This window comes from Panthera onca, chromosome F1 (genome assembly GCF_046562875.1).
Source record: "Panthera onca isolate mPanOnc1 chromosome F1, mPanOnc1 haplotype 2, whole genome shotgun sequence".
NCBI lineage: Eukaryota > Metazoa > Chordata > Mammalia > Carnivora > Felidae > Panthera > Panthera onca.
Window position 1 is genome coordinate 46,149,344 of NC_138355.1, and position 21,322 is coordinate 46,170,665.

The following is a 21,322-nucleotide window of genomic DNA, read 5'->3' on the forward strand; positions in this document are numbered from 1 at the left end:
CTTTTTCTTCTCTTCCATATGTATCAACCTCCTGCCATTAACACGCCTTCTTATTTAAAAGCCTTTCCACAGTTTGCAAGGGCTCACACATATTATTGCGTTAAACAATGAAATACATTCTAATTTCTGAGCATAAAGCTAAAACTCATATGAGATAGTCACTTCAAGTGGGAGAAGGGATGATGGGGCAGAAGATCACCCCCTCCCCTTCTGCATTTGCTGCTGGTAACATAGGCATAAGGTTTGTGTTTCTGACCATGTGAGCTAGAGGGGATCACTGTCTTCCTCACCTACGAGATGTGTACACGTAATGTGCAAAGCTACAGCAAAATGCACTGATGATAAACATCCCTATCTCGCCCCCTCCCTGGCAAATAAAACGAGTGGGTGGGGGGAATCCCGGCAGAGTCTTTTCGGGGAGGGTCCCTCGGGCTCCGCTACAACCGCGTCTGGGTGGCGCGCCGCCCCGCCTCTACCCTGCAGCCCGCTCTCTGCAATGCCAAAGCGCAGCAGCACAGCCCTCCAGACCTCTCCTGGGGGACCGCGCGGTGCAACCAACCCTAAAGACGTGGCCGCGCGACGCCCCCTCGGCCCTCCGGGCTTCCCATTGGCCCGTTGCCGCTGTCACTCCCTCCTTGCCTCGCCTTCCCCCTCGCGGGCGGAGGCAGCGGGCGGGGTAGGTTGCGCGCTCGCCGCTGGCTCGGGCCGCGGCCGCGGCTTTGCAGCAAGCGGCGCGGCGGGCGTGGAGCGGGGCGCGCGGGCGGGGAGGGGGCCGGGCGCGCTGCGGGCTCCGCGGCGGGCCCGTGCGGGGCGGGGGCCGGCGGCAGGGCCGGGGGCCGCAGCCCGAGCCGAGGGCGGCAGCCAAAGACCTGCCCCGCCGGCTGCCCGGTGCCCCGCCTCGCCCAGCAGCCCGGCCCGCCGGGAGGGATGCGCGGTGCCGCCCGGCTCCCCTCCGCCCAGCCGACGCCCGGGAGCAGAAAGTTTGGGGGGCCGGGGGCTGCCTTCCTCCTCCCGCTCCAATGACTGCCCAAGGACTCCTGCTGCCCAGCCTCGACTGTGACCTGCCTCCGCTCCCCAGGTCGTAATGAACTATTCCAGGCTGTAACCAAGGCTCCCTGTCCTCGCCCCTCCCTCATCCTGATTTATCTTTCAATTCAAGAAATTGTGACCCGCCGACCCCTCCCTCGTTACTAATTCAGACCCCGGGCCTCGTTTTCTGAGTGCAAGAAGGGGTGCGGTCTCCCCCAAGACGGCGCGTTTGGAAGGACAGATTCCCCTTGCCGACCCACATACACCATGAAGAGGTGCAAATCGGACGAGCTGCAGCAACAGCAGGGCGAGGAGGATGGAGCTGGGCTGGAAGATGCCGCTTGCCACCTGCCGGGCGCGGACCTCCGGCCTGGGGAGGCCACGGGTGCTAACTCTGCAGGCGGGCCAACTTCAGATGCGGGCGCTGCCGCGGCGCCGAACCCGGGGCCCCGAAGCAAGCCTCCTGATTTAAAGGTGAGCGCAGACCTTCCCCTGGCAAGCTCAGCCGGCGACTTAGCTCCCCCGCCCCACGCTGAAGTGCTTTCACAGGAGGAAAGTGATGGGGAAGCCAGGCAAAGGTCAGAGAGGATGTTCAGCCAGAACCCCGGGCTGGACGTCAGGTACCATTTGTGCCTCCGTCTTTCAGCCCCATTTCAGGCCTCTGTGTTTGTTCCTCATTATTCAGCAGACGTTCTAGTGACTCACCCACCCGAGATTGTTTGAATAATGTGTGTGAAGTGCTGTTCGCAGACAAAGGGCTGGAGAATTCCAAGATGCTAACTAAAAAGTTGACATCACTTTCCCTCCTGTAAGATGGCAGGGGAAGAAAATTGCAGCGTGGGAGGCCAAGTAGAGGACCATTCGTTTCCTTTGCTGAATTAGTTTCCTCCTTTTGGGACCTTCCTGGATGAAGCTCAGTTTGCCCATCTGTGAAAGGGGAGTGTGGATTTCTTGCCGTTAGGTGGAGCCAGAGGTTAAGCTAGTGCTTGGAGATCCCTGCCTGCCTGCTGAACCAACCCCCAGGGTGGAGAACTGACAGGTGGCCAAGCGGTGCTTGGGCTGGCTCGGGGCACACATGCTGAGCCGGCAGTTAGAACCAGAATCCGAAACAGCCGATCACATGCAGCTGGGAGCCCTTTATTTTCCGGCCTGCGGTTGCCGACACAATTATCGAGCTATGTTGAATATGTCTCTATATTAATTAAAACAGAAGCGGGGATAAATAATGCGCCTTTGCTGGAGCTGCCACAGGGACTGCAGGCTCAGGATTTGCAAGCCGGCTCACCACGGGGCTGAGCGAGATGTCAGCCCAAGGAAGGAACTTAGATGCCTTGGAGATTGATGCCTCCGGAGAGATAGTCTCCAGAGGGGGTGCAAGGTCTGGGCTAGGGGAGCAAAAGGACTCCATTATGTTAAATAAAGCCCGTATCCTATGGCAGCAGCCACTAAGGAGCTTACCAGAATAAGCCAATGACATTCCTCGTTTGGCCTGAGCAGCTCAGAGTCAGGAAGTCAGAGCGCAGGTGAGTGTGCTCTTACCTGGGTGTGTTACCTGTCTGTGTGCCTCGGGGAGGGGTAGAAAGGGAGACAGCTAGCTCCTTGTGTGCACTTAAAAAAAAAAAATTGTGGCAGTTATGGGAATGTGACCTCTTGCTCTGCAGGTGCCCTGTTCCGATGTTTGGGGCAAGCCTTCTGTCTAAAGATGAGCTCCATTGGGTAGGCTGTGCACAGGAGGTTTGTTCTCTCGTCAGGCCCGAGGCATCCTTGGCGCCTGTCCCAGCTGTCACCTCTGAGCCCACCCTGTGTGGTCAGGAGGTGTGGTTCCTATTTTAAGTGAGGTAATGAACAGAAATGGGTGCCCTTAATGTTGATGTGGGAAGGAGGTGAGCCTTCTGCTGCACACTTCAGCCTCATTCTGGGCCCATCCAGAGGAGTCTGGCCAGCAAAACCTGATTCTCTGACCAGATGGGACCCTTGCCCTGAGTTTATGAGAAGCAGCCTTGGAAACTCCCCCACTCTCCAGTGCAGGCCAGCAGTGGGAACTGCCAGCCCCATTCATATCCCCCGCTTGCCTACGTGGGGGAAGGTGGGTGGGCTGGTTGTGGTGTGGGGGCTGCGGTGTCTTTGTCTCTGTCGATAACGCTGCCTTAAGAAAGCTCGTTCATCTCCACCCTCCTCTATCATCTCTCTTCTTTGTCTTTTTTATTTTTATTAGTGTGTGTGTGTGTGTGTGTGTGTGAGTGACGCCCTCGTTCTGGTCAGGCAGATGCAGCAACAACTCTACACCTGATATTAACCCCTGAACTTCCCTGAAGCAGAATTGAGATCAGATGTGAGAAAAGGAGCCTCACTGCCCCCTCCCCAAAACATATCACTGAGGTAGATTACAGCCATGTGGACCCAGGCTGGCAGCAAGGAGGAGAAAACATAGCTGCTGCTTGCTCAGTAGGAGGATGGGGAGACGAGCAGAGCCCTTTCCTGTTTATCTCTGTCTGCTTTATCAAAACATGTTTACGAGGTAGGGACTTCAGAACCAGATAAGGACTGGGCCATCGAAATTTGATTTGCTGTGTGCTCTCAGGCAAATCACTCAACTTTTCTGAGCCTTTTTCTCGGAAAAGGGAATAGGAAGACTGAAGTGTCCAAACTTGGTCTCCAATGCTGGAAAAAGTTGTTTACCAATGGTGGCACAGTTTTCCCAATGATGGAAAAATTCCATGACTGGCTCCAACACTGGCTAGAAGCAGACTTGTTTGGATTTGATGGTGATACCAGAAAGGGGCAAGTTTAACTTTTTTTGTAACACCTGTGTCTGGCCTAGAGCGACCAGCGGTTCTGGCTTGCTTTTGTTTTCATTTTAAACTTTGGAGATGGAGACTTTTGGTCCCTTAGTCCCACTTCTGTTTTCTTGTGACAGCTTCAGGCATTGTGATAGATTAAATGCATCGGAAGAAATCATCTTGAGAAAGGGGCAAAAAAAAAAAAAAAGAGGAGGCTCTTTGTCTGAAGCACTTCCATGGAGGTTGGGTTGGGGGGGGGGGATTTTAGTCTTTGCCAAATAGATCTGAATGGTGCCCTAACTAGTGGCACCTACAGGTTTCAGGGGCTCCTTTGGCCTCCCTTCAGTGTTGTGCAGCATATGACTCTGTGCTGTAAGTTTCTGCTGCAGGGGCCTGGGACCTGTAATTACGGGGTTGAGGGCCAATGAAAAGAAGGAAAAATAGTGAAACAGCAATCGTAAAGGAGCAATTATGTAATTGTTACTGAAAAATCACCTGCAAATGGACATTGCCCCCCAGGAGGTTCATGGGGGTACTTTGGGGGCCTTCTTAGCTCCTCAGCACACTTGACGTGGCTTCCCTACAACAGGAGCCCAACAATCCAGAGTCCCGTGGCCCCCTCCCTCCACTCGTGGCTTGGATTCCTATTTAAGCACTTCAGTTCATGTCTCGAGTCATTTGTCATCATCATCAAGTCCTTTGCCACTACCAGATTCCCTACTAGTCGGGAGGACAGGCCAGGATGGCCGGCAACAGAGAGAGTTAGCTGACCAAAAAGTACACTGGAATTCTCCAGGGAGGAAACCCAGCTCCAGTGAGAAAAGGGAGTGGGGAGGAGCTCAGAGGAAACTGCAGAAAGGGACACGGGGCACACATTCCTGTTAAAACTACAGTGGGTGGTAGCTGTTGCTGAGGCCTGGGATGAGTGGCGAAGCATAAGAGTCAGCTGGTTCTGTCCTGGGTTCCAGAAGCCTCAAGGCAAGGAGGAAATCACCAGCCTCACCACCTCTCCCTCCCCTTGTGCAGCCAGAGCAATTGAGCCTTTCCTGAAAGGGAGACTGAAAGTGCGAGGCCAGAGGCCTTCCCTTGACGTTCTCTTCCCCTCACAAAAGCCCCTGCGGATAATTTCCCCAGGGATTTCTGGGCACTGTTAATACTTTTCCCAGAAGAAAAAAGGGGGTATGCTGGAATCCCATTATTACAGTCCTGGCTCGAAGTGCTTTTGACTTTAGATTCATTTGGGTTCCAGCTGATGGTCTTCCATTCACCCCATGCACTAGCCTCCCTGCCTGTTCAGAGTAAGATGAGAAAAAGCGATTAGAAGCCACATAGCTGGCCGAAAGTCCCGGCCGAATCCTGTGTGGTTCCCCTTGCGGCCTCCCCACCTTTATTGGCGCTCACAGGTACTTGAGCCTCTCCCAAATGGCCCGGGTTCCTTCAACCCTCCCATAGAGAGTCCACTGGGGAAGGGATCATGGGTCAACAGATACCGAACCCCTTCAGTGGGAAAGGCGCTGTTCTAAAGTGTGAAATAAGACGTGTCTGGAAAAGTGTCTGAAAACGCATACGTATCGTTTACAACAGCAAAACAGACACCCCCTTTACCTACATCTGAGTCGAGAAAGAGAACGTTGACATTCCCAAGAAGCCCCTGCTTGTTTTTCTGTTCCTTTTTTTGTTTGACGTTTTGTTTTTTTTTTTTTTTTGCTTTTTTTTTTTTTTTTTTTTTAATTTTTTTTTCAACGGTTTTTATTTATTTTTGGGACAGAGAGAGACAGAGCATGAACGGGGGAGGGGCAGAGAGAGAGGGAGACACAGAATCGGAATCAGGCTCCAGGCTCTGAGCCATCAGCCCAGAGCCTGACGCGGGGCTCGAACTCACGGACCGCGAGATCGTGACCTGGCTGAAGTCGGACGCTTAACCGACTGCGCCACCCAGGCGCCCCTTTTTTGCTTTTTTAAGTAAGCATTACATCCAACGTGGGGCTTGAACTCACGACCCCAAGATCAAGAGTCGTGTACTCTACTGACTAAGCCAGCCAGCAGGCACCCCTTGTTTGTTTCCCCCACCCCCCCTTTTTTTTTTTAAGGCCATGGCTCTTGATCAGATTTCTGGGTTTCAGTTTCTCTACTGCATCAGTGGAGGAGAAGACAAGTTACTTCACAGGAAGGAACGTGTGTGCTCTGGGATTCTAGTGGAGGGTTCTGACGGTAGAGTATGGCTCTACATGCCTTCTCCTACTTCTGCTTTAGGAGTGATATGTTCAGGCATGAAGATTCCTTCAGTCTCACGCAGGGGCTGAACCCCTGGGATAAATTTCATCAGGGAAGTAGGATTGCAGTAGATGTAAGATCAAGGGAGGCGGAAATTAGGGGAAATTAGTTCTTTGGCAACAGGTAAGCCCCCAGCCAAACAGGATGAAATGCTTGCAGGAAAATCACCCATCAAAGCACACATAAGTGTAAGAGTGCTTTGAGCATCATGCAGTGGAGTCAGAAACATATGGGGTCGATCGGAAGAGGTGGGCTTAGAGCAAGATATTAAAGAAAGGGTAGGGGGCACCTGGGTAGGCTCAGTGGGTTAAGCATCCGACTCTTGATTTCAGCTCAGGTTGTGATCCGAGGGTCGTGGGATCGAGCCACGTGTCGAGCTCCCCACTGAGCGTGGAGCCCGCTTCCGATTCTTTCTCTCCCTCTGCCCCTCTCCCTCGCTTGTGCGTGCTTTCTCTCTCTCTAAAATAAAAATAAAAGATAAAAAAAATAATAAAGAGAGAGTAGAATGTTAATTACCAAAGAAGAGGAAAGGGGTTGGGGCACCTGAGTGGCTCGGTCGGTTAAGCGTCCGACTTTGGCTCAGGTCATGACCTCACAGCCCGTGAGTTCGAGCCCCGCGTCAGGCTCTGTGCTGACCGCTCGGAGCCTGGAGCCTGCTTCCGATTCTGTGTCTCCCTCTCTCTCTGCCCCTCCCCTGCTCATGCTCTGTCTCTCTCTGTCTCAAGACTAAATAAAAACATTAAAAAAAAAAAAAAAGGAGAGGGGCTTTTTTGGGGGGAAAGTGGGGCCAGTGCCCTTTTTGACTAGAATACAATTGTTCTCCCAGCCCTGTAAATAGTCAGGGATAGTGCAGGGGTGTGAAAAATGCTGAGGTTCCCTGGTTTTCACCCCACCTGCACCTAAGGTGCAGAGGGCGGAGGGTCCCGAGGCCCAGGACGGCCCCATCCCCACCCCTCTTTGCCTCCAGTAATATTCAGAGCAGCCCTGTATGTGGGCTCCGGAGGAATTGGTGACCGACGGGAAAGCACGTGGCAAAGGGAGCTCTCCGTTCTCCTGCCACGTATGGGGTTCTAGATAAATTCCCAGCTGCCCTCGTGGCTCTAGTGGGAACTGTCCCGCAGGCTCAGTGTTTGCCGAATGTACTTCTTTTTTTTTGTGGATCTAATTGTCCTTCGTTGCCAGTCATGCTAACAAGACTGTCTCCCTCAACAAGGAATTGAAACATCTCCTAAGACCTGGATTTTAGGTGGAAGTTTTAAGAAAAAGTGTGAGTGTTGGGAGCTGGGGGAAAAGCTCAGCTGGCTTCTCAGTGGTAGTTTTGGAGGCCAACTCAAAATTCTTCCCTGTTTTCGTCTCTCTTCTAAGAGATGGCCCCTGCCTTAGAAATCCTCAGAGACCAGGAGGGTGCATTCTTAGAACGCGGCCAGGACTGGACAAGGTCCACCGTTATCAGCCAAACACATAAGCCTCTCTCCACGTTACGAAGTTAGAACGAAGCTGTTGAGGGAGAGCAGGTATGTTTTGTGATTGTGTGAGAAGAATAATAGGTTACTTTTCAAATTGAATGGCTAAAGGCTTCCTTATTCCAGCCACGTTAACTGCGTCATGTCCACCCTGGAAAACAACACTGGCTGTGAGCACCTGAGCCCTGACCCCAACTGTGTGTGAAGACGGTAAACACGTTCAGGCTCCCGGGTCCCTGTTCATCTCCTTCCAGGCCAGTTCAGCCTTGGCCGTTACTGGGATGAGGTACCCTGAGATAAGACTTTGAACTGTAGCAGGAGGGATCTGGGTTAGACACAAGCTGCCTGGCTGAGCATTTTATGTCTTTGGAAAAGGTCATTGTCTAGGGATTAAGTCCTCTTTTAAGATGGTTTTGTAGGCTTGGATAGTTTCCACTCCGAAAATAAAGAATTACGCAGCAATTGTCAGGTAAAATTAGGGACGCAAAGATATAGATGATAGAACTCTTGCCCTCCGTTGAGGAGTCTGTCCATAAGCAGGTAAAAAGTTGGATAACAGTTTGAGAAAGCACTAGAAGCCGTGTCACCAGGCACGCGATTAATTGCAAGGTGAGCGGTGCAGATAATGAGCTCTCTGGAATTCAGAGCAGGGCAGTGAGACCTGGTGGGGGATGGCTCGATGGAGGGGGCAGGCAGTGAAGGGTGGGTAGGAGGAGAGGAGGCGGAGAGAGGGCGCACCACACGGGCAACTTTTAAATCTTCCGGGCTGGTATATGTCGAGTCAGTTCTGCCTAAAGACCCAGGGGAGGCGGTCGCCTTCCCAGACTTGCATTGGCACCAGGCAGAATTCTCTACGCAATAAAGGAAGGAGGAATTAAAATAAAATCGAGAATGGGGAAGTCATTTGCCCCTGTGTTGAGATCTGCCTTTTTTTAAGTGTCAGCTGTGATGCTGGGGGAGAAAAAAATGATTCCAAAAATCTTTCATCACTGTGTTTCTCACAGAAACCCCAGACAGGCCTGAACGCTGGCAGCTACTCACTTCTCTCCGTCATTCTCCTCGTCGGTGCCAGACCTGGGGCAAGGCTCCCTCTCCCAGCCCCAGGCCCCCCACCCAAGGCTTCTTAAGGGCAATTGGAGACTTCCTCAATCCACTTTGTATCCTGAGAGTAGGACTCTGTGGGTTTTCACAGCGATTAGCTCTCTAATGCTGGCCCTGTTTCCATAGAGACCCTATAAATAGAGAAACGTTGGCGACCTAGGCTTGCTAAGGCTCATGGTGACCCAGTCACCCCCCTGCACCCGAGGCTGTGGTGGGGCGGAGGGAGTTCTGAACCCAGGTGGGAGGAAGGGATGTGCATTCAGCTGCCAGGTTGGGATAATTTGCTATCGGTTATCATGACTTGTTAAGATCCAGCTTTTCTGGGAGTTAAGAACACAGGGACCTGTAGGAATCAGAGGCTGCTTTTGGCTATTTTTAAAAAATGTTTATTTATTTTGAGAGGGAGAGAGGGAGCGCGCTCGTGGGGCAGGGGAAGGGCAGAGAGAGAGAGGGGGCGGAGAGAATCCCAAGCAGGCCCCGCACTGTCAACACCGAGCCCAACTCGGGGCTCGAATCCATGAACTGTGAGATCGTGACCTGAGCCGAAAATCAAGAGTCCAGCGCTTAACTGACTGAGCCCCACAGGCGCCCCGCTTTGGGCTGTTTTTAACCAGATGGTGCCAAAGACGCTGTACCCTAAAGCATTTTACTTCTGATCTCATGCAGCTGTGTTTGCAGATTTTGGAGCAAACTTCCCCTTTGGGGGACCCACACCCAGGGAGGAAAACAGATGAAGCCTGTTGAGACACCACAAACTTCTCAGGAAGGATCTTACAAAAAATCATCCAGCTCATGCTTTCTTCCTGAGAGGATGACAGCACCCTAAGGAGAGGGGGTCCTTTCTGCCCTTAAAAATAGTTCCAGGGGGAGGAGACAGCAAGTGTCCTCTCCTCCCCCTCCCCAGGTGTCAGCCCCCGGCCTGGAAGCTCTCCTTTCTGGCTAACTGCTGGCCTCCGGGCTGTTCTGGGACAGTTCTCGCTCATTCTACTAGGTCCGGAGAGCTCTGTTTATGCCTCACCCCTGACTCTGAAACATCTCGGCTCTCTCCTCCTAATCCGTGGCTTCGTTTGGCCACCACAATGGTTCCTGGCAGCTGGGGAAAAGCAAAAGTCAATGTGGAAAAGCAAGTGACATTTAGGAGCTGGAACCTGTTAGTCAGAACAGGTGGCGCTTTCTGCTGCGTTGGTGGCCAAGTTCTCTCAAGCTAGTCACCATGGTTTTCCTCATTTCCAAAACTTGTGGCTGGTTATGTGTATGTGCTGAGCTGTGTTTTTTGTTTTTTGTTTTTTTTTTAAATACTTACCACGTTATGTCAAAACTTCTCAACCACCTCCTCTTGGACGCCTATATGCAGAAGCGCCCCAGCTCACGGGTCACCCAGCTCTCTTGTCTTGCACTTTGTTAGTGAGCAACACCCCCGTCTCATTATTCTTTGGCTGCTTTTTTGTTCTTTCCCCTCACGCCTACCATAGACTTTAGCAGACTCCTCGGTACTACGAAAGCAAAGGTCCTGTGGTCAGCCAGTCACCATCCTGGGCTTTCCTTCACCTTCAGAACAGACGGGGAAGAGGGGAAATGAAGGCCCACTGTGGTTAAAGCCCTTACCCAAGTCCTACAATGTGGCATGGGCACATCGGCCATTACGGTTCAGGGGACCCGACTCCCCCTGGCCCAGGCCTTTTTAGGTTTGTTGTAATCCTGCCTCTGATACTGTTCTGGGATGCATGTAAATACCACATCTGCTTTAGTCTTAGAATCAGTGTGTGAGCCAGTGAGGGTAAATTAGACTAGAAGTTGGGGGACTTGCCCATGTAACTTGGATGAACCACTTAACTGTGCTGTGCCTCAGTTTTTTTAATCTGCAAAATGGAGACAATTGATCTATACCTGTCCCGTTCTCCCTCCTAAGGTTAGGATGACAGCATAGATTGGAGAGCACTTTAAAAAATGCTGCATGATTTTAAAATAAATTGACCAAGGATCTTAGGATTCAAGGCAATATAGCAGACAGTGTGGCCGCTGTCCACAGCACCTCTGCCTGTTTCCCAGGGCTCAGAGCTCTGGGACCCGGTGAAGTCTTTTGAAGGGAACTCTTTTTACCTGAGCAGATACAGAAGATGGGCCTCTGAGTTGGAGAAGCTGGGTCAGGAGTGGTAGGGAGAGGACAGAGAGACCTGGAATGGGAAGCTGGGAGGACAGTTTGTAATATGTAATGACTGTTTGACAGGAGCAGCTCGGCAAATGCCAGAGCCAGCTGGCCCCATCCATGATGCCTGGAGGGAGGTCTGGTATAGCTTGGGCCTCAGGAGGAAGGAGTGTCCTGGCCGTCCCTGGTCTGGAGGCCACAGGATCTGGCCCCTTCCAAGTTGATGGCAGAGTGCGCTCCCCTGTCCGTCTGCCCTGGACATGTTGGCTCTGCCAGGAGCAGATTCAGGGGGGCCTCCTGGCCCTGCCTCAGGCTGGCCCTGCGGGGACAGTAACTCCCGTGGGAGAGCCTCACACTGTGTAACCTAATGTCTCCGGGGCTGCCCCAGAATTAAATTCTTGAGAAGCAATGGTGGTAGCCTTCATTTCCTCATCTACAAGTGGGGATGTTGCTACTGTTGCTTTTATTAGTGTCCGGGAAAATCAAGTGAGATCATGTAGAAGAAAAAAAAAAAAACCCTTGAAAACTGTAAACCGTGAGCCCTTAGTGACTTGTGCCGAGGTAACATATCTGGTCTGTAAAATGGGTGATGGAAGGTTGCCTGGCTGCCTACTTTGAGGATGGTGGGGAGACTCAAATGAGGCCACAACTGAAAGCCCTGAACTTTTACACAAATTTACGATAGCTTAGCTACTGACACCCAGAGGTCAGTGCAGCTGTCTCCACATACAATCCTGAGGTAGAAAAAACCAAGAGCCAGGTCAGCTAATTCACATCTAACATGGGCTTTTTTTTTTCTTGGTTTCTGCATGGTCTAAGGTTTTCTGTCTGTGAGTTTATTTCAAGAAGAAAAGAAAACTCAGGGGCACCTGGGTGGCTCAGTCAGTTGAGCGTCTGACTTCAGCTCACGTCACGATCTCACGGATCGTGGGTTCAAGCCCCGCCTTGGGCCCTGTGCTGACAGCGAGGAGCCTGCTTGGGATTCTCTTTCTGCCTCTTTTTCTGCCCCTCCCCCGCTCATGCTCACACTCTCCCAAAATAAATATTTAAAAATGAGGCTGGCTCATGAGACTATGGGTTGTTCCTCCCAAGTGAGGACCTGCTGGGGCTCACTGAGCCCCAAATGGCCAGGTTCCGAATTTTCCTTCTTAGGAGTTCCAGAGTGTGGCTTCTCACCTGGTCCCGCACGACCCAGCCCTCCCTTTGGCTCTGAAGCTCTCTGCCTAGGGCTCGGCCTGGCCAAAGAAGCCAGCCCCCTGACAGGCACGCTGTCCATCTCTGGCCTGAACAGTCCTGCCTGGGGAGCAGCAGAGCTGAGAGGGAAGGCTGGGGCCAGGGCAGCACTGGGCTCCAGGGCCCCTTTGGTCCGTTCCAATCTGAGGCGAAAGACGCTGACTTAGATACCTCATTCCGACAGGGATGCTGAAGAAGTGGTCACGTTACTGACTGCACTGTGAGGCATGCCCACAGAAGTAATATTTATTATTTATTTTTTGTTTACCAGTTCGTTACGAAGGGTATTACAAAGGATACAGATGAATAGCCAGATGGAGAAATATACATGGGACGAGGTCCAGAAGGGTCCCGAGTGCAGGAGCTTCTGTCCCGGTAGAACTGGGGTACACCATCCTCCTGGCATGGATGTATCCACCAACCTGGAAACTCCAGTAAAACTTCTTTTATTGCCAACTACATCAGGAATGAGACTGGCTGCAAATAACAGAAGAGCGTGCTAAGATAGGTACGGTGTTGTAGACAAAGACAGGTTTATTTATCTCATGTGGCCAGAATCCCAAGATGGGCATTCAGAACTGCTTTGGCATCAAGTTCCCAAACCTGTCGCTTGCGGCTCTGCCGTGTGTGTGTGTGTGTGTGTGTGTGTGTGTGTGTGTGTGTAGCCCTTCGCCATCATGCCAGTCATCTTGTGGTTGCAAGACAGCAGCTATGTGTCCAGGAATTACCGCTACATTCCAGACCTGAAGAAGTAGGAAGGGCCAGGAGCTTTAGCAGGAAAGCAAAAGTGCTGCTAGAAACTCTCACCTTGCTTTTCATTGGCTAGAGCTGTCACATGTCACTCCTAGCTGCAAGGGAGTCTGATGAAGTATAAGAATTTTTAGCAAGGGGCGTGAAGGCCAGGCCGTTTGGTTGGTAAGGAAGGGGAACACGTGTTGGGTAAGCACTCAGCAACGTCTTCTACAACAGTACAACCTGATGGTCTGACCCTGATCTTCTCAGAGAGCACCGCAAGGAGGCATCTTTGGAAATGGGTGCCTGGTGGTCTAAAAGAGCCAGCGCAGCTCGAAAGAGGACTGAACTTAGAAGGAGGGACAGACCGGAGGGCAGGGGTGGCGGGAATCGATCCAGAAGGATACAACCCCGTGAGCCTCAGACTAGTCACAAGATCGCATGACCAGTAACCCTGAACCGTGTGTTGATCGCGAATGTCCTGTGGAGGGCTGTGGGGGTACATTTCTTGGGGAATAGAGACTGGGTCAGGGTTGCTTGCTGCCTTCCTGCAAGATGCCCTTTTAGGCATGACAGGCCATTCGCAGGGATCTTCCAGGTTCAGACAGCTGTAGTAGCTCTAGTGATCTCCCAAGAGCACACCCCCCCCCCACCTCTGTCCCCAACAACTGGGCATTCCAGAGCTTTCCATTCACGAGGGTTCTTCATCTCTCCCCGTTAAGAAAATCCAGCAGCTCTCAGAGGGCTCCATGTTTGGCCACGGCCTGAAGCACCTGTTCCACAGCCGGCGCCGGTCTCGGGAGAGGGAGCATCAGACGTCTCAGGATTCCCAGCAGCAGCAGCAGCAGCAGCAGGGCATGTCCGACCATGACTCCCCGGACGAGAAGGAGCGCTCCCCGGAGATGCACCGCGTCTCCTACGCCATGTCCCTGCACGACCTGCCCGCGCGGCCCACCGCCTTCAACCGCGTGCTGCAGCAGATCCGCTCCCGGCCCTCGATCAAGCGGGGCGCCAGCCTGCACGGCAGCAGCGGGGGCGGCGGCGGGGGTGGCAGCCGGCGCACCAAGAGCAGCTCCCTGGAGCCCCAGCGCGGCAGTCCCCACCTGCTGCGCAAGGCCCCCCAGGACAGCAGCCTGGCCGCCATCCTGCACCAGCACCAGTGCCGCCCCCGCTCCTCCTCCACCACCGACACCGCCCTGCTGCTGGCTGACGGCGGCAACGTGTACCTCCTGGCCGAGGAGGCCGAGGGCGGCGATAAGGTGAGGTGGGGCACGAGGGGGCGTGGCCTCGGTGTGGTGGGGAGGCACTCGGGCGCGAGAGCCATCCGCCGAGGGGCCTCTGGACCTGCGGGGGGCTGAGCTGGGGGCCCTGCCGGGTGGGTACCCACACCCTGCTGCCCACAGAACTGTCCGCGGGGTTGGACCAAACCCAAGGCAAGAGATGATCCCCAAAGGGTTCGTTTCTCTTTGTCTCAGGGTTTTCAAAAATGAGGTTTTGCTCAGGCCGATGTTAATTCCGGCTTGTTTACCTTAAACAGGCCATCAAGGAGCAGTACCGGCAGTTGGTTCAGAGCCCAGGCTGGCGCCAGCCCTGGCTCTGCACTTAGTAAGCTGCGTCAGTCACTTAACGTCTGTGTGCCTCAGTTTCCCCAGCTGAAAGCGAGGATAATAGTAGAGTTGCTCTAGGTTCGAATGGGTTCATGTATGTATGAATGTCTGGGATGGAGCCTGGCACAGTATCGTTTTTATTATTATTACCAACCAAAGAAGGTAGGAGAGGAAGCCATGAGGGGTAAGGAGAGGGTAAGGGTAAGGAGAAACGCTAGTTTGGCACTTCCTGAAGTTCTGTCCTCATTCCTTCGTTCATATGACAAGTGCTCACTGAACGCTTGCTAATGCCATAAGAATGAACAAGCCGAGGTACTGTGTTCATGAGCTTACTGAATGGGGGGCGGGGGCAGATGGGCAACGGACAGAATAAGGTGGTAAGGCTGTGATAGAGGCTGTGAGGCCTTTGGGAGCAGGGGGAGGGAATTGGAGTTGGTAAAGACCTTCTGGAGGAAGCCATTGACTTGAGCCTTGAAGGAGTACAGGTTAGCCCAGGAAAGAACCAGGGGAAGAGGGGGGAGAGGGAGTAGCATGTACAGAAGTCCGCGAGCTGGCGCAGGGGTCCTCCTGGCCTTCGCTGTGGTCACAGCATCCAGCTGTGTTGGGGACCGATGGGTAGGCAGAGGCCAGACTACACAGGTAGTGTGAAGGTGTCCATGGGTGTTAGGCAGGAAGCTGGAAGGAAGTGGTCCCTCTGGATCTCAGTGTAGACAATAGACCGGGAAGGGGGTTAGGAGTGGAGTCAAGGAAACCGGTTTTGGAGCTGCTTCAGGAGTCTGGGCCGCAGCAGTGAGGATGGAAAGGAGGAGACAAATCCGGAAGACATTTGGAAGTTGGAATCAGCACTGCCAGGTGAGAAAGTGGATAGGAAGACAAAAGGAAAGAGGAGAGGATGATTCCAGGGTTTCTGGCTTACCAACCTCGCGGATGGGGCATCTTCTAGTTGAGGAAACACGGAAGTAGGAGCAGGTTGTGGAAGGAGAGTGATGAGTTCACTTTTGGACGCGTTGAGTTGCAGGTGCCTTTGGGAGCCGTCCGACTAAAGAGCTCCAGCGGGCGGTCGGGTTCATGGGTGAGAGGTCTTGACTCGGGCTGGCACTCTGGAAGTCAGCACTGAGCTTGAAATCATGGGTATAGAAGAGACCCCTGAAGGGCACGTGTCGAGTGAGCGCGAAGCCGAGGACAGATGTGACATAAAAGGGACAGAACAGCCAGACACAGAGGAGTCACCATGGAGAGAGAGAACCCTGAAGCAGGAGGAGGGAGTAGTCAAGAGAGTGAAACGGGGCAGGAGTGACAGGTCCTATCTGGGTATGGAAGTGTGACGCAGAGGGGGTCATTGGTAACCAGCAAGAAACCCGTTTCAGTGGATTGCAGAGCCGGTGGAAGTGGGGGCAGCCATGTGTTGCCCGTGCGGGGAGACAGGACAGCAGATAGTGGGTTGAGGCACTTTGGGTTTTATTGGGTTTTTAAAGATGGGTGGGGAGAGTTGTGGGTCACCTAGGGCCTCATGGGCCAGGAAAGGGGCTTCTGACTTTTTTCCCCAAGTGAGATGGGAGGTCATTAGAAGGTTTTTGTGCAGATGAGTGATACCTTTTCAGAAGACCACGCTGGCTGCTGTGTGAACAGGCTACGAGCCGGGGTGTAAACACGGAGTCCAGCCCGGAAGCTGTCGAAATACTCCAGGCACGGGGCGGTGGTGGCTTGCAGCTGGGTGGGAGTGGTAAGAGTGGGGAGAAGTGGCTGGATTCTGGATTTGCTTCGGAGATCGGGCCACGTCCACCTCTGACGGTTGTGGAGCGTGAAAGCAGGCAAAGACGGCACACGGCTTTTTGGCCTGGCAGCTGGAAAGACGAAATCGTCATTCACGGAGTTGGGAAAAAAGGCAAATGGAACAGATATCTGGCAGGGGCCGTGGTGGGGGGGGCGGGGGGGGGGGCGCGGGTGGGCAGAAAGCGGAGCTGGGTTTTGGACCTGTTATGTTTGAGACGGCTATTAAACATCCACATGGAAATGCCAAGTAGGCAGTCAGATGTATGAGTCTGGAGTCCTGGGGAGAGATCCAGGCTGGAGGCATACAGTTGGGAGTTGTCGGCGTGAAGATAGGATTCAGATGGATGGCACCGGACCATTTGCAAGCCCTAGTTTCAACTGTGGAGAGTGCGTTCCCAGAGTGAGATCTGCATGTGTTGGCTGAAAGGGCTTGTGGAATGGAGACCCCAGAGGGGCCGGCAGAATGAAGCAGCTTACCAGGCCACAGTGAACAGGTGCTCTGCGTGCAGCTGGACCCACCTCTCAGCGCTGAGTCAGTGAAGACACTTGAAAAACAAAAATAGAACCGTCCTGCCAGGCCAGGGTCCCCAGTACCACAGCTCCTTTATGAAGAGGAGCATGTGAACCTTGTGTTCTCTGGCTGCCTGAGCAGACGGAGCGGGTGGGTGGCTGGCCCCGTGAGAAGCTGGTGAAGGGTTGTTGATGTTTGCTGACCTCGAATGCAGGGGGCTGGGGGGCGCCGGGGTGGGCGTGTCAGCCGGGAAGCTTCTCCCCAGGCTTTTGCACGTGGCTCGTGCGGACACTGGCCCCGAGACAGCCGGGGTTCTTCTCTCGCTGCCGGTGAAAGACCGGGGCCGGACGCTCTTGGGCGAGCTGCCAGGCAGGACGGTGCCCTGGGGGACATGATTGTTCCTACAACTGTCTTATATCCTTATTTAGAACTTTCAGCTCTCCCCAACTCTGTCATATGTGTTGCCCAGTTAATCTGAACAACCTCCCTGTGAAGTTGCCAGAGCAGGTGTTCTTATCCCCATTTTCCGGATGAATAGACCGAGTCCTAGAGGAATCAAGAGACTGCTTGCCTGAGGACACCCAGCTACTTTCATGGCAGAGAGGAGACTAGAGCCCACATTCGAGCGTGTTCGCGAGACCAAACAGACGTGAGGTCACTGAAAGCACCAGGGGTCACGTGATGCAGTATCCATAGGGAGCAGACCTGCCTCGGCCCAAGAGGGTGACTTTATTGCTGGGGTACCGTTCCCCCTTCCGTGACACAGCTTTCCAGCCCTGTAGCTGTTCCTCCAGAGATAGGCGAGGCCTGGGGAGCTCCTGAGGAGCAAGGGGGTCTTCCAGCCAACCCGGCTCTGTCAGCTGACTCCCCCAGACCCAGAGGCCATTGGTTGGTGTGAGAAGCTGTGGTGGTTCCACCCCGGTCTGGGCATGAATAGAAGGTATTCTTCTCTCTAGTAAACACTGCTCCGCATGCTCTCTGCAAGCTCCCTGGTGATTACTAGCATCTATTTTTAATTCATAAGCCTCCCCCACTACCCACACCCCTTGCCATTGTTTGGAACTCACCAGCTGGCTTTCGGACCAGAGCGGCCCCAGCGGGGGTTGAGTTACTGGAACAGCCTGGAGGCAGCTATAGTTCCTCAGCTGTCATGGAGAGGCTCGCCCAGCCCCCACCCGAAGAGAGCAGGGGACCTGGAGCCCCAAGGACAGCAGGGGAACAGATAGGGGCTCATGGTCCTGGGAGGCAGCTCAGCCTTGGTGACATTGTTGGCTATCATTTGTTCCCTCCAGTTAGCTGTTTTCGACGTTGTGCCTCAAATGATTTCCCCTAAAAGCAAAATCGGGGGCACCTGGGTGGCTCAGTTGGTTAAGCGTCGGGCTCTCGATTTTGGCTCAGGTCCTGATCTCACGGTTCGTGAGATCAAGCCCCACGTCAGGCTCTGTGCGGAAAGCACGAAGCCTGCTTGGAACTCTCTCTCTCCTGCTCTCTCTGCCCCTCCCCTGCTTATGCGCACATGCGTTCTCTCTCTCTCTCCAGAATAAATAAATGAACTTTTTTCTTTTTTAAAAAGAAGCAAAAACAAATGCCCATCTCCGCCCCACCATCCTGCTTTCTACTATTTGTATAGCACTGAGCAAGTTAGCTACTCTCTCTGCCTGACATCTATAAAGCGAAAACAATTGTCATCATTTGTTGGGGCACTGGGGCCCTAGGTGCCCAGAGAATGCAGGTGACATCTGGGTTCTCCATCTGTATGTAACGTAGCCTTAACCTCTGGGAAACTCGGGCCGCAGGGGCTGCAGCAGGAACCACTGGTTACATGGGCAGCAACAGTGGAGTTGAGTGTCCCCCAGCAGATGAGTGTTTATTTTCTCTCTCTCTCTCTCTCTCTCTCTCTCTCTCTCTCATTCTCTCTCTCTCTCTCCTGAGCAGCAGTTCTGAGAAAATGTGTACTCTCAGAGAAACCTAGTAACTCTTCCCATCCTGCCTTTGTGTCCTGCTCCCAGCGTTTCAGGGACCAGATTAGCCCCTGCAGGGATCAGAGGCGTATATTCCCTTTTTCTCATTTGTTCCACATCTGATTGGCTCATTGCTTCCCTCTTGGTCTTATTCAAAATTTTCCCTAAGCTGCTGCCACGTTCCTCTCCCCACTTCTAGGCTTGTGCAAGGTGCACCCAGCTGGAGGGTCTCGGGAGGGGGATAATGCAGGAGCACTGGGTTTATGGCCAGCCCTGCCAGGCTGGCTCCTGGCCTTGCTCTGGTTGCCCTTCCCCCTCTGTGTGGTGTGGTTGGTGGCCTCTGAGGACGAGGAACAGCGTGTGGGTGGGAGCCTAGAGCTCGCAGAAGGTGTCTAGACAGCCTTCGGAGACCAGCACAGAGTTGCTCAGTGCCAGGACTTTTACTGACAGGCCAGCCTGCTGCCCCTGCTGAACCAGGGCAGGCAGGGTGGGAGAGAGGGCCGGGTGCACACGGTGAGGTGCAGAGAGTGGAGAGATCGTGTCACGCTTGGATGCTTCCTGTGGCCTCAGGAGGTCTTATCTCCAGGCTCCAGGCAGGGAAACTAGTGGGGTTCAGCTCATCACCTAAACCAGAGCAGACTCTGGACATCCTGTTCTTCCATATACTGCCCCACCAGACTTACTCGACAACAAGATTTTTTCTTCTCTGCCCCGGCATAAATAAGCACCCCTGTTTACTCCGAGGGATGGCAAGTGAGAGGCCACCCTTAGCCCTAGGCTCTTGCCAAGAAGACAGATCTTGGCAGGTGCCAAAGGAGCCTGGTTTATTTACGTCTGAGATCCTGCTGGGTCAGAGGTGGGTGGGGCTGCCCTGCCGACCCCTCAGCAGCTGGGGGAGGCCAGACCATGCATCTGGGGGGCTTCCTCGTGTGTCTGAGCTTGCAGGCCAGACTACACGAGAGGCCGAAGGGGCCCTGCTCTAGGGTCCCGCTGCGTTCCTCGGCCTGTCCACACAAATACATCCACCTTCAGAGCCACATAACACCCTGCCCGTTCAGTCATTCATGTATACACTCGGGTCTGTGCCAGCCGGAACTCCTACCCAATTGCTGGGGAGGACAGCCGCCTTCTCTGTTCCGTCTCGTCCCCTCGTCTTTTCTCTTCCTCTCCACATGCAAAGGCTCCTTAGGTGGACAGAGAACCAGAGGCAGCCAGCCGCTTGCCAGGCCAAGACGGGGCAGCTCTGTGATTTGTCGTGAACCGTTGTTTCCTGTCTGAATGATTAAAGACATGGGGCGCCTGGGTGGCCCAGTTGGTTTAGCGTCCAACTTTGGCTCAGGTCATGATCTCGAGGTTCGTGAGTTCGAGCCCCGTGTTGTGCTCTGTGCTGTGTCAGTGGGCTCTGACCCAGAAGCAGCCTCGACCGCTTGGAGCCTGGAGCCTGCTTTGGATTCTGGGTCTCCCTCTCTCTGCCCCTCCCCTGCTCGGGTCTGTCTCTCTCTGTCTCTCAAAAATGAATAAATGTAAAAAAAAAAAAAAAAAGACTATTTTCCTGGGTTCTTCGGGCCCCACCACAGCAGTATATCTTGTAGCACCTGGCAAATCAAATTCTTCTTTTAGTCTGATTTGCGGTCCTCATATGCAGGAGAAGCACCTTGCCTTTTAGGGGTCCTGTCCAATCAGGAGAGGGGCTAAACAGTGAGGACTCTGCCCCTTACCTAAAGCTTGGGCCCCAGAGATCATGAGCTACAGCCTTCTCTTTTAGAGCAGGATCCTGGGCTCAGTTAGTTGTCCCAGGAAGGACCTGGCTTTTCTAGAATTAGCCTTTATTCATCTTCCCCACTGACATCCATGACTTTCTTTCTAGATAGAAAATTCCCCCTGTTCTCCAGAGTAGCCCTGGCTTCTGGAAGTACAGAATTCCCCCGGGGGGGGGGGGGCGGGGTGGTGAAGTTAGATCATGTCCAAGTTACCTCGCAAGACCCAGTTTCTTGCATTTTCAGCCCCCTTGTGGCCTAGCTCAGGCTAAAACCTTATGGGAGACCCTGTGGCTCTCTGCAGCCCCTGGAGTGAGGACTCCAGCCCAGATGCAGGTGGGAGACTTTCAAGTCCCCAGCCTTTCCCCTTGGGACCCTGAGCGCATAAGATGCACCCCAGGGGAAGGTGTGCTCCGGGTTTGGTTATCAGCCCCACGCCGGAGCCGGCAAGAGCAGCAGGAGGAGCTCTCTGTCATCCCGCTCCAGACGGCGAGGAGCCAGTGCTGGTGGTGTGGGCATGGGTCAAGGGAGCTGGCACAGGGCTCCCCAGCCACCGTGCACATTCCTCCCTGTATCCACCACATCCCTGAGTTGGGACACACGATCTCGGTTCCCTCTGGTGCCAGATGAGGCAATGGATATCTAGTATCGCTAACCTGATCCCCGCTTCTGCCTCTTTCTTCTCCTGGGCAGTCTGAGCTTTCTCTGTTTATACGCCACAGGGCACAGGGCTCTGACACAGAAGCAGTGATGAATACATACACCCGGCCGCATTCCTGCTGGGCTCCAGGGGCCAAGGGCTGTCATGCCCTGCAGTGTGGGGGCTGGAGGCAATGAGTGATGTTTCTGGAAACCGTAGCCCTCTCCGACCACCCTTCTCTCCCCAGTGACAGGCGCTGGGGCGTCTGACTGTTCTTGGCCCCTGCCAGCCCCTGTTTCCCACATCCTGCAGAGG

The 21,322-nt window shown here is 53.7% G+C and overlaps 1 protein-coding gene across 3 annotated transcripts in view; it reads left to right on the forward strand.

The window, feature by feature from the left end:
- Window positions 1-677: 677 nt before the first annotated feature.
- Window positions 678-21,322, forward strand: part of TMCC2 (transmembrane and coiled-coil domain family 2) — a 40,340-nt gene continuing 19,695 nt past the window's right edge. The window contains exons 1-2 of one of the 3 annotated variants that reach the window (XM_060644259.3): window positions 678-1,503; window positions 13,481-14,017. In XM_060644259.3, coding sequence (XP_060500242.2) covers window positions 1,297-1,503; window positions 13,481-14,017 — 744 coding nt within the window. In that variant the 5' untranslated portion in view covers window positions 678-1,296. Of the gene's footprint in view, window positions 1,504-1,563; window positions 2,553-12,334; window positions 12,535-13,480; window positions 14,018-21,322 lie in introns of those variants that run through there. The other 2 variants (XM_060644260.3, XM_060644261.3) reach the window with 2 other exon arrangements.